Source organism: Somniosus microcephalus, chromosome 15 (assembly GCF_052327205.1).
Source record: "Somniosus microcephalus isolate GS21.2 chromosome 15, FLI_Smic_1.0, whole genome shotgun sequence".
Lineage (NCBI taxonomy): Eukaryota > Metazoa > Chordata > Chondrichthyes > Squaliformes > Somniosidae > Somniosus > Somniosus microcephalus.
This window is the reverse complement of record NC_141001.1, coordinates 104031319-104044624: the sequence shown is the minus strand read 5'-3', so window position 1 is coordinate 104044624 and position 13306 is coordinate 104031319. Positions and strand designations below refer to the sequence as shown.

General features: G+C 44.6%; 1 protein-coding gene across 4 annotated transcripts in view; it reads right to left on the bottom strand.

Moving 5' to 3' along the window:
* ano1a (anoctamin 1, calcium activated chloride channel a) overlaps positions 1-13306 on the bottom strand; it is a 292742-nt gene that overhangs the window by 85049 nt on the left and 194387 nt on the right. For all 4 annotated transcript variants that reach the window (XM_086008194.1, XM_086008196.1, XM_086008197.1 and 1 more), the window contains 5 exons: positions 11815-11889; positions 9341-9542; positions 2068-2179; positions 723-780; positions 510-610 (listed from right to left, as the gene is read on the bottom strand). In XM_086008194.1, coding sequence (XP_085864320.1) covers positions 510-610; positions 723-780; positions 2068-2179; positions 9341-9542; positions 11815-11889 — 548 coding nt within the window. The remainder of the gene's footprint in view (positions 1-509; positions 611-722; positions 781-2067; positions 2180-9340; positions 9543-11814; positions 11890-13306) is intronic.

Here is a 13306-nt window from a genome sequence, read left to right as displayed (position 1 = left end):
TATCAGGAGGCCAATGTGAGGCCGCCCAAGACCTATTAGCTCTTGGAACGGTGAAAATGGCACACTTGAAGCAATGGCGAGCGGGCAGTTTTGTATTTCGCTGGTGCATCGTGTGAGACCAGTATTAGGAAGCGTTTGTGTCACTTTAACACTCCTCCCGTAGCGAATTCCTGACCACAGCCTTTCCATCGGCAAGAGGCACTGAGCAGAAGTCAGGCGCTTGCTCACCAATCATAAGGCGAGTCAACTTGGGGTTGTTCTCATGCACCTTCTAGTGGCCATTTACCAAGTGACACTGGCAAAGGCCAGGAAATAGGTTGGCCACCGACCCGCATGGCTTGGACATGAAGCCTGTGGAAGAAGCTGGAAAAAGCTGGGGGGAAAGGCATTTAAAACCCAACAAAATACAGGATAAGAAGTAGACAAAAAGCAGCACACGTTCTTTCAAGCAACTTATCTACAGTCTTATGGCCTCAGCCAGTATTTCCGGTATATAGTGAAATGCTTACGGAATGCCTATTTCAAACAGGTTGTTCTGAATCAGCTGCTTGCCCAGCATGATGATGCTCAGTTGAATACACAGTTCCATCAAGCAGCCTCCTGGAGCGCACTGGACCGAAAAAAAACCAGGACAAGCGTCAGCAGTTTCTCGCACTGTGAAGTAGACTATATGATTACAAGACCAATTTAAGTGTGTATTTATAAAAATAAAATCACATTACCTCTTCCATTCTCATGTGGCGAAAGATATAGGTATATTTTCCAGGTCGACCTGTGAACCTAGAAGCAAATAATATTTGGTACGATTCCTCTCTTACAAATAGAAAGCATGCAATGTCAAATAGTAATTAGGTTGAAAGAGTCAAAATCAGAGGTGGTTATATTGGTTCACAGTATTAAATGTTCATCATAAATTAATTTCAGCTCCACCACGCCCACCCCTCACCTCAACACTTTAATTAAAAATGCATTCATTCATGAGGTGTAGGTGTCATTAGCAAGGCCAGCATTTATTGCCCATCCCTAATTGCCCCAGAGAAGGTGATGGTGAGCCGCCTTCTTGAACCGCTGCAGTCCGTGTGGTGAAGGTGCTCCCACAGTGCTGTTGGGGTGGGAGTTCCAGGATTTTGACCCAGCGACGATGAAGGAACGGCGATATACGCCCAAGTCAGGATGGTGTGTGACTTGGAGGTGGTGGTGTTGCCACATGCCGGCTACAGTGGTCCTTCTAGGTGGAAGCGGTCATGGGCTCGGGAGGTTCTATCGAAGAAGCCATGGCGAGTTGCTACAGTGCATCTTGTAGATGGTACACGTTGCAGCAATGGTGCTTCGGTGGTGGAGGGAGTGAATGTTTAAGGTGGTGGATGGGGTGCTGATCAAACAGACTGCTTTGTCCTGGATGTTGTCAGAGCTGAATTCATCCAAGCAAGTGGAGAACATTCCATCACTCTCCTGACTTGTGCCTTGCAGGTGGTGGAAAGGCTTTGGGGAGTCATGAGGTGATACACTCGCTGCAGAATACCCAGACTCTAACCTGCTGTTGTATCCATTGTATTTATGTGGCTGGTCCAGTTATGTTTCTGGTCAATGGTGGCCCCGAGGATGTTGATGGTGGGGGATTAGACAATGGTAATGCCACTGAATGTTAAGGGGAGGTGTTAGATTCTCTCTTGTCGGAGATGGTCATTGCCTGGCACTTGTGTGGTGCAAGTACTACTGGCCACTTATCAGTCCAAGCCTGGATGTTGTCCAGGTCTTGCTGCATGCAGGCATAGACTGCTTCATTATCTGAGGAATTGCGAATGGAACTGAACATTGCAATCATCAGCGAACATCCCCACTTCTGATCTTATGATGGAGGGAGGGAAGGTCATTGATGAAATAGCTGAAGATGGTTGGGCCTGGAACACTACTGAGGGCACACCTTCTAACATTGTACATTGCTTTAGATCACGATTCCATCCCATCCTGACTATGACTATATCGGGTTTTCATTGCGTTACTGAATTCTTGCTAGGTTTCGCCAAACAATGTGGCGTTTTGAGAGCGTTGTACCAAATCACTCACCTGCCTTTGAAAAATGCAACATAAAAGATGGAGGTGTAGGCATTCACAAACTTCAACAGAAAAGCCTTAAAAATTAATCTCTCTTCAAAACTTTTGTCCGTTTTGGGAACCTCTGTAGCAGGGACAAAACACAAATGGGATCACCATTCGACAACCGAAAATAAACTGTCTCCAACAGTATCTGACTAATGGATTAGAATTACAATTACTGAAACTTCCCATGTGAACTATTCCAACACTCTCCTGGCCGGCCTCCCATCTTCCACCCTCCATAAACTTCAGCTCATCCAAAACTTTGCTGCCTGTATCCTAACTTGCACCAAGTCCCGTTCACCAATCACCTGTGCTCGCCGACCAACATTGGGTCCGGGTCCAGCAAGGACTGGAATTTAAAATTCTCATCTTTGCGTTCAAATCCCTCCATGGCCTCTCCCCAACCTTTCTCTGTAATCTCCTGCAACCCAGAGATCTCTGCACTCCTCCAATTCTGGCCTCTTGCACATCCTTGATTTCCATCTCCCCACCGTTAGTGGCCGTGCCGTCAGCTGCCTGGGCCCTAAGCTCTGGAATTCCCTCCCTAAACCTTAAGACGCTCCTTAAAACCTACCTCTTTGACCAAGCTTTTGGTCACCTCTCCTAATATCTCATGTGGCTCGGTGTCAAATTCTGTTTGATAATCGCTCCTGTGAAGCGCACTGGGGTGTTTCATTACGTTAAAGGCGCTATATAAATCAGGTTGTTGTTAAAATCTAAAAAAGGAACAGGTTTATTTGAATCCGTAACCTTTCTACTGACCTACTTCAAAATGGCCCGTTACCGTTAGAGACTGCATGCCTATTCATAAAAGTTTTGAGAGCATCTGACATACTTCAAAGTGTCAAGAGTGTTAAAGAGAGATGGAAAACATTGATCGAGACATGGAGCCAAAAATGTACAAGTACCTGGCAATGTGCAAACTTTCCTCATCAAACAGCAACTAAACTTTGATTGACCTCAGGACCCAATTAAGCCACTTCCCCACAGGAAGCACCCGAGTCAGAGCCTTAAAGGGAAAGGCCAAGTTAGACCACTCCCACAATGGGGCGTAACCGAGCAGGAGCCTTAAAGGGAAAGGCCAGGGCAACAACTAAACATCGAACTGTCCTCTAATTCTGCCCTCTCGAGCATCCCTGATTATTATTGTTCAACCACTGGTGGTCATGCCTTCTGTTGCCTAGGCCCTAAGCTCTGGAATTCCCTGCTTAAATATCTCTGCCTCTCTCTCCTCCTTTAAGGCGCTCCTTAAAACCTACCTCTTTGACCAAGCTTTTGGTCATCTGTCCTAATATCTCCTTATGAGGCTTGGTATCAATTTTTTGTTTTCTTATAACATTCCTGTGAAGTGCCTTGGGATGTTTTACTACGTTAAAGGCACTATATAAATACAAGTTGTTGTTGTAAATCCCAGACTACCTGTGAGCAGTACAATGGGAGAGCAAAAACATAGAAGATAGGAGCAGGAGTAGGCCATTCGGCCCCTCGAGCCTGCTCCGCCATTCAATGCGGTCACGGCTGATCATCCAAATTCAGTACCCTGTCCCTGCTTTCTCCCCATATCCCTTGATCCCCTTAGCCTTAAGAAATATATCTAACTCCTTCTTGAATATATTTAATGAATTGGCCTCAACTGTCTTCTGTGGTAGAGAATTCCACAGGTTCACCACTCTCTGGGTGAAGAAATTCCTCCTCATCTCTGTCCTAAATGGTTTACCCCTTATCCTTAGACTGTGACCCCTGGCTCTGGACTCCCCTGCCATCGGGAACAGCCTTCCTGCATCTAGTCTGTCTAGTCTTCTAAGTTTCAATGAGATTCCCTCATTCTTCTAAACTCTAGCGAATATAAGCCTAATCTACCCAATCTCTCTCCTTACGTCATTCCTGCCATCCCAGTATCAGTCTGGTGAATCTTCGTTGCACTACCTCCATGGCAAGAACATCCTTCCTCAGATAAGGTGACCAAAACTGCACACAATACTCAAGGTGTGCTCTCACCAAGGCCCTGTACAACTGCAGCAAGACATCCTTGCTCCTGTACTTGAATCCTCTCGCTATGAAGGCCAGCATACCATGTGCCTTCTTAAGCGCCTGCTGCACCTGCATGCTTACCTTCAGAGACTGGTGCACAAGGACACCCAGGTCTCGTTGCACTTCCCCTTCTCCCAATTTATTGCCATTCAGATAATAATCTGCCTTCCTGTTTTTGCCACCAAAGTGGATAACCTCGCATTTATCCGCATTATACTGCATCTGCCATGCATCGGCCCAACCTGTCCAAATCGTACTGGAGTTTCTCTGCATCCTCCTCACAGCATACACGCCCACCCAGCTTTGTCTCATCTGCAAACTTGGAGCTATTACATCTAGTTCCCTCGTCTAGATCATTAATATATATTGTGAATAACTGGGGTCCTAGCACCGATCCCTGCAGCACCCCACTAGTCACTGCCTTCCACTCGGAAAAAGACCCATTTATTCCAACTCTTTGCTTCCTGTCTGCTAACCAGTTTTCTATCCAAGTCAGTACCTTACCCCCAATCCTATGTGCTTTAACTTTGCACGCTAGTCTCTTATGCGGGACCTTTTCGAAAGCCTTCTGAAAGTCCAAATACACCACAATCAGTGGTCCTCCCTTATCTATTCTACCAGTTACATCCTCAAAAAATTCCAGTAGATTAGTCAAGCATGATTTACCTTTTGTAAATCCATGTTGACTTTGTCCGATCCTGTCACTGCTTTCCAAGTGCTCTGCTATTATATCTTTTATAATGGACTCTAGCATTTTCCCCACTACCGATGTCAGGCTTACCGGTCTATAATTCCCCGTTTTTTCTCTACCACCTTTTTTTAAATAGCGAGGTTACATTAGCTACCCTCCAATCCATGGGAACTGTTCCAGAGTCTATAGAATTTTGGAAGATGACCAGCAATGCATCTACTATTTCTAGGGCCACTTCCTTAAGTACCCTAGGATGTAGATTATCAGGCCCTGGGGATTTATCGGCCTTCAATCCCCTCAATTTCCCTAACACCATTTCCCTACAAATACTGATTTCATTCATTTCCTCCCTCTCATTAGACCCTATGTTCCCCAACATCTCTGGGAGTTTATTTGTGTCCTCCTTTGTGAAGACAGAACCAAAGCATGTATTTAATTGGTCAGCCATGTCTTTGTTCCCCATTATAAATTCCCCTGATTCTGACTGCAAGGGACCTACGCTTGACTTCACCAATCTTTTTCTCTTCACATATCTATAGAAGCTTTTACAGTCAGTTTTTATGTTCCCTGCACGCTTACTCTCATAATCTATTTTCCCCCTCTTAATTAATCCCTTTGTCGTCCTTTGCTGAATCCTAAACTGCTCCCAATCGTCAGGTTTGCTGCTTTTTCTGGCCAATTTATTTGTCCTCTCCTTGGATCTTATGCTATCCCTAATTTCCCTTGTTAGCCAATGTTGAGTCACCTTTTTTGTTTTATTTTTATGCCAAACAGGGATGAACAAATTCTGTACTTCATCCATGCGATCTTTAAATGTTTGCCATTGCCTATTCACCATCAACCCTTTAAGTAACATTCCCCAATCCATCCAAGCCAACTCGCGCCTCTTACCATCGTAGTTTCCTTTATTTAAATTCATTCAGTACCCAAGTCTCTGAATCAACTACTTCACTCTCCATCTTAATGAAGAATTCGATCATATTATGATTGCTCCTCAAGGGGCCTCGCACAACAAGATTGCTAATTAATCCCCTCATATTACATAATACCCAGTCAAAGATGGCCTGATCTTTAATTGGTTCCTCGACATATTGGTCCAGGAAACCATCCCGTATACACTCTAGGAATTCCTCATCCACAGTATTGTTACTAATTTGGTTAGCCCAATCTATATGTAGATTAAAGTTACCCATGATAACTGCTGTGCCCTTATTGCACGCATCTCTAATTTCCCATTTAATGCCATCCCCAACCTCAGGATTACTGTTTGGGGGTCTGTATACAACTCCCACTAACGTTTTCTGCCCCTTGGTATTTCTCAGCTCTACCCATACAGATTCCACATCATTAGAGCTAATATCCTTCCTTACTATTGTGTTAATCTCCTTTTTAACCAGCAATGCTACCTCACTGCCTTTTCCTTTTTACCTGTCCTTCCTGAATACCCCTGGATGTTGAATTCCCAGCTTTGGTCACCCTGGAGCCATGTTTCCGTAATCCCAATTAGATCATATCCGTTTACATCTATTTGCATTGCTAATTCATCCATCTTATTACGAATGCTCCTCGCATTAAGACACTAAGGGCTAGAAATTCAGTAGGCTTTGCGCCCAGTTTTCGCCCAAAGAGGGCTTTTGCGCCACTTGCTGAGCTTTCGCCAATATTCAGCACTGCGGTAATGGCGGCGTTAGCCAGTAGCGCTGCGCCACCACCGATGACGTCATCGGTGTGCGCAGTGCCCCGCTACCGGCCCGACCACCATATTTAGTTGCGGCCGCCTCTTCCGCAGCGGCCGCAAACAGTGATCAGAAAACGGGGCCGTCCTGTAGCGTTAGTGGGGCGAGTTAAGGCGGAGGTGCGGTCGGCCACTTTTTCGGCGGCCGCCTGCCCGCACCTCCTTCCCCAGCCTCCTCCACCACCCCCCCCCCCCCGCGGCATTGCCGGCTGTTTTCCGGGAGCCCGGCACTTCTCCGTGGTGCCGGGCTCATTTGCCGGCACTAGCGAGCGGCGATCTCGCTGTTGCAGGCACCTCCCCCTTAAGAGAGGGAGGAAGGCCTGCAGTACCGCAGCCTGGTGCTGCGGCACCTAGCGCGCCGATATTCAGTTTCAGCGCCCCAAGCGGGGGCGCCGAAACCCTTGAATAGCGGCCGCCTTCGAGTTGGGGCGCTGAAACTTAATTTCCGGCGGGCGCAAGTGGCTCCGCGCGCAGCGGTACTTTCTGGGCGCGAGCGAGCTGGCCGCCCCAAACTGAATTTCTAGGCCTAAGCCTTCAGGCTTGTTTTTTTAACACTCTTAGAATTATTGTTTACTGTGGCCATGTTTGATTTACACCCTTTCCACTTTTGCTTTTCTCCTTCTCGTCTTTTGCTTCTATCCTTACTTCCCTTTCCTCTGTCTCCCTGCACAGATTCCCAACCCCCTGCCATTTTAGTTTAAACCCTCCCCAACAGCACGAGCAAGCACTCCCCCTAGGACATCGGTCCTGGTCCTGCCCAGGTGCAAACCGTCCAGTTTGTACCGGTCCCACCTTCCCCAGAACCGGTTCCAATGTCCCAGGAATTTGAATCCCTCCCCCTTGCACCATTCTTCTAGCCATGTATTCATCTGAAAAATCCTTCTATTTCTACTCTGACTAGCATGTGGCACTGCTAGCAATCCTGAGATTACTACCTTTGAGGTCCTATTTTTTAATTTACCTCCTAACTCCCTATATTCAGCTTTTAGGACCTCATCCCGTTTTTTACCTATATCGTTGGTACCTATATGCACCACGACAACTGGCTGTTCACCCTCCCCCTCCAGAATGCCCTGCAGCTGCTCCGAGACATCCTTGACCCTTGCACCAGGGAGGCAACATACCATCCTGGATTCTCGTTTGCGGCCGCAGAAACACCTATCTATTCCCCTTACAATAGAATCCCCTATCATTATAGCTCTCCCGCTCTTTTTCCTCCCGTCCCGTGCAGCAGAACCACCCATGGTGCCAAGAAGTTGGCGGCTGCTGCTGCCTTCCCCCGATAAGCCATCCTCCCCAACAATATCCAAAGCGGTATATCTGTTTGAGAGGGGGATGGCCACAGGGGACCCCTGCACTACCTGCCTGCGCCTACTACTCTGCCTGGCGGTCACCCATTCTCTTCCTGCCTGTGCAGCTAATGTTTGGGAATAAAAAGGGAAACACAATCATGGTGGCACTCTTATTCTTGGCACATTCTTACTACCAAGTGCCAACATAATCACATGGGGGTAAAGTGAGAGGAACAGCATACAAGGGGTGTCAGGGCAATGACAGTCTGTCAGTTATTATGTTAGACAGTGTATATATTTTTAAATACCTAAGTCATAAGCCGTCAAAGGCAGAACAATTTTTAAATATCAAATTACTGTACATTTAATTAGAGACTGTCACAAAATGACAATGCTGTACATCAAGTGTAAACATTAAAACTGATGAATGCATTAAAATAAATAACAAATCATCTGTCTGTATCAAATGGATTGTTTGAAAATGAGGTAGTGGAAAGTAAAGAGACTATGATCTCCATACTTCCCTTAAGCAAAAAATTGTTTACCCCAGAGATTTAGTAATGGGCCAGTGTACTGATCGGAGCTTGCACTGATATCAATAGTTAAACTAGCTGAAATTTCAATAAGTAAACAACTGTTGCTTGTTCTGATGAAAGGTGATCGACCCGAAACATTAACTCTCTTTCTCTCCCCACAGATGCTGCGTGACCATTTGCTGTTTTTATTTAATAACTGTTGCTACACTTTTATATCCCTGATTTCCACAGAGCTATGGCTTGCAACAACTTAATTGGGGAGGAGGGGGAAAGAGAGAAAATCATGGCATCATGATCTTTGGAGAATGTCAACCAAGTGTGTGGGTGAGGGAGAGAAGGCATTCTACCCATGCAGATCTGATGACACCTATGATGGCAACCAAATGTAACGGATGCCAATTTTAATAATTAAAATAAACGTATTTTTTGCCCACATTGCTGTCTGAGAGAAGAAAGTGAATATTTCATTTTAGATGACATTTCCCTGAAATGTCCCTACATATTTTGTGCTAATGTCAAGCACACAATGAAATACAATGCACGAGTGAGATATCAGATGGTGCCAATTCATAGAACAGCATTCCACAGATCATTGAATTCAGGAAAGTCAGAGGAGGGGAGGGTGAATTGGAGGGAAAATTGCATTAAGAAATGAAGTCATGTCCAAAACTATTACATAAAATGAAAGAAAGCATTTTTCTGACAGGCTAGTCATTTGAAACAGATGATACTAGGCTTTGGGGAAACAGAGACATACAATTGAATTGCTCCAGTAAAAGAGCGAGCACAGATGTGCTATAAACCTCTGTGGTTCCAGTCAATCAGTTCAGAAACCCCTCAACCCTATTGAATGTGTGTGTACCCAAAATATTTTGGAGTTAGCACAGTATCTAGAGTCAACTAAGTTTACTGTGGGCAAACAAGGGGTGTGTGTCATTGCCAGTTCTGTCCTTACCAATTATTGTCAGCCATCTGGCAATGGAGCCATAGACCTCATCCAAAATGAGAATGAGCACCAGATTGAGGATAACTGCGGTAGCCGTGACAATGACTCTGACATGGGCTTTGGCGTACGGGTCAGGGCTCACAGCCATAGCTGCTGCAGTAGAGATTCTGTAGAGGATCACTCCAAAGACTATAGCAAATGTCAGACCAATCTAGAGAAAGCAGATAACTTGGATTAAAATCCGGAAGCAGTAGTACCTCAGAAAATTCATCATTGAAAAAAAGGCACACCAATTAGCCATACGGGCAATGCGGTGATGAATACTGGAGACAAAGGTCCAGTCGGCTATGCGTAGCAATATTGTAAACGTTTTGATTCACAGTAATAGCAACTACAGCAACTCTCCCACTGATCGGACATTCAGAACGGCAGCAAATTAAAACTTTGAGCTTCCCGAGAAGAACGATGTTTGAAAAGCAGACCCAATTGTACCTTATATTGTAATTGTATGAAGTATAAATATATTAATTAAAAGAAAGTCTTACATCTAGTGTGCATGCATCAGATACAAAATTGTTGCACCGTCACGGAGGTAAAACAATTTAAGGAAAAGCAAACACAGAAAACCATCGACTTGAAAGGTATAAATAGCTAAAACTGCTGGCTGACTGATCTAGGTAGTTTATACGTATTATTAAAAGTACCTGGATTTGCCTATTTAGATCAGTGGCCTTAAAAGGGATAGGCAAAGTTAGCAACAAAATAAGTTACATTTATATAGTGCTCAGAGGCATCTCAGAGCATTTGAGTGTGTGTGCTGGATAGCAGGCAGCAGCTTAGTGTTGGGGTGAGGTTGTGGAGAAGTCTTGGTGTTGATGAGAGCCTTAAAGTTGTTTCTCAGACTTGGAAAACCAGTGGAGCTTGGCAGGCACAATGGGGACGTGGGCCAGGTGAGGATACTGTGTGCAGCATTCAGAATGACTTGCTTATGAATGGTAGAAAACAGTGAAGCTGGCTAAGGGGAGCATTGGACAAGTTCAGCCGTGAGGCAGCAGAAGTGTGAATTGGGTTTTCGATGGGAAGGCGGGGGGGTGGAGTGATGAGGGGGCGATGGTGCAGAGGTGAAGGAAAGTGGTCTTGGTGATAGATCAATCAATATGCCGAGGTTCTGCGCCTTTGGACCAAGACTAACTGCCATCAGCAATAGAAGTACATGCAAATAAGAGTCAAGCTGTTAAGTGCGTGACTTTTGAGGATGCAACATGGGATTCTAGTGAATTGATTCCTTTTCTAGTTACTGGGAAGAGTGCTCCTTTGGCAGCTCCAAGAACAGATTATCGATCAGTGCCTCAATGGGCCACTTGGTTTGCTCCCTTACATTTAACTGAATTGTATATTATACTGGTGCAATAGTATTAACATAACGAGAAACAAAGACCAGAAAGGACCATTTGGCCGATTCAATCTCATCACTCGGATACCCTAACTTACCTTTTATAGTATTCAATTGCATTTTGAACATACATATTCTTTTTTTGTTCTGCTATACCACTTGGCAGATTCTTCTAAACATTTATCGCTCAAAGTTATTCTTAATATCTGTTTTTAATTTTGTTTTCACTAATTCCCTATGGTTCTATTTTACAGCCTTACTTTTCAGTACTGATCTTAAATACTATCTGTGCTTATGATATTGTATCTATCTCCAAGAGGTCCCTCTAAACAGTAATTTGTTCCAGATTGTAGAAGTTCTCTCACCTTTCCTCATAACTCATCCCATTACACTTAGCATCAGCCTTGATGCTCTTCTCTGTACCGTTTCCAATGTCTGTGTATGGTTTTTACAGCACGGTGACCAGAGCTGAACCCCGTATGCCAAATAGTGCCCGATTAAAGCACTACAACGTCATAGCAAGATTTTAGAAGTCTTGTACTCTTCTGCAGTATCTGCGAATTGTCGCATTCTAAATCATATGCTCCTGATGAGGGATTTTGATGGAGTAAATAGGAAGAAACGGTTTCCAAAAGGGTTGGTAACCAGAGGACACAGATTTAAGAAAATGGTCACGGGCACTAGAGAGGAAATGAGGACTTTAAAAAAAATTTTTTTTTTTTAAATACAGCGAGTTATGATGATCTGGTGAAAGGGCGGTGGAAGCAGATTCAATAGTAACTTTTCAAAAAAGAAATTGAATAAATACTTGAAAAGGAAAAATTTGCAGGGCTATGGGGAAAGAACAGGGTGGGGGGGGGGGGGGGGGAGTGGCACTAATTGGAGAGCTGTGCCAAAGAGCCGGCACAGGCACGACAGGCCGAACGGCCTCCTTCTGTGCTGCATCATTCTTTAATACCAACTTAACTTGTATGCGCAATGTGGACTTTGTGAATGTGCAAAACGTTACAAGATCCCGTAATAAAACATAATCTCACCTGTAATACAGAATACCGAGACTTGTCAAATACCTACACATGGATATTCTTACCATAAATAGGACGGCGGCAATATTTGTCAGATAAGCTGGGCTACGGTCCTTCCAAGTCAGCTTCTCCTTTTCAGTCTGTAATTATAAGCAGAACCAGTAACAAAAGTTAATCCCTCAAGGCTATCTTTCAACTCAAAGATGTGCTAGGAGCTTCTGCTCAAAATAAGTCCTTATCTGAATTATGAAGTCCATCAGATTTCACCTGGATAGCAAGGTGGTTAATAATACAGAACTATTAGACACAAATGACATCTTTGCAAACCTTGTATGTGTCTCCATGGGAACTATACATTAGAACAATACCAATGGCCGATCTATTCCAATGGCTGATCTATGTCTGGGCATACTCTGCCAAACATGGACATTGCTTGGTGAACAAACACTCCTCTATATTTTCACAAGACTGCTCCTCTTAACTGTAACATTACAAACAACTTAAAAAGTCACATATTACATAGGATTTACAGCACAGAAACAGGCCATTTGGCCCAACCTGGTCTGTGCACCACTCCAGCCTCCTCCCACCCTGCTTCATCTAACCCCTGTCGGCATATCCTTCTATTCAGTAACTTCATTTCACCATGCTCTAGCTTTTAGTTTCTTTGCACTACGTTATTAAATTACCATGCCAGTATTACCGCTGCTTTCGAGTTGAAGCAAACTGGTTTCGGATGAACATCAACGCAAGGGTGGCAGGTTGGTGATCTGGTGCTCAAATGCATTGAATCAAGAGTTGATGCGCCAGCTAGCGTGAAGCCAAGCATGAAAACTTTACAGTTGGACAAGTGAATCTCCAGGAAACGTTTGAAAACTTACATTTTTACAATATTTTTGAACGTTGGGAGGAGACGCACACCACCAAAGGCTGTGCCTGCATATTAAATGAGCTCCGGCAGAAGCCCTCTATTGCTGGACAGACAGCAATGCGCAACCTGCAGTATAAGTCAGGTCTGCCCGCTGTGCAGTGTTTCTGGTATAACAGCTGTAGAAAGTTATTACCTTTTGAGATTTTGTGTGAGGCAAGTTTTGGATTTTGATAAAATTGTAAAAAGGTGTTTGCTCCACATTTTGTATGATGGACAAGAAAGAATCAGGAGACCTCTATTACCATGAGGCTGATTTGCATTCAGTCAATCTTACAAGTAATACAATAGGTACACTCTTATCTATCCGACTGTAGCCAGAACATCTTCAGTGGTGGCTTCTCTCCCTATTCCTGCAACATTACCTGCAGAATCCCCAGGGGATTTATTCCCCCCCCCCCACAGACAGCATGGTGTCACTTGGCAAAATCAGCCCCTGCGTTTCCCGTGAGCGGTTAGGCTGCTTGTGTGATATCAGGTCTTGGATGGACCACATTTTCTGCCAGTTAAACATCATCTTTTTCCAGTTGATCATCATCTTTGGACTCGGCCACAAATTTCATACCCTTGCCATCAATTCCATCTCCTTAACTGCCTCAGGCTGAACCAGACTGTAGACAAACTCGGTG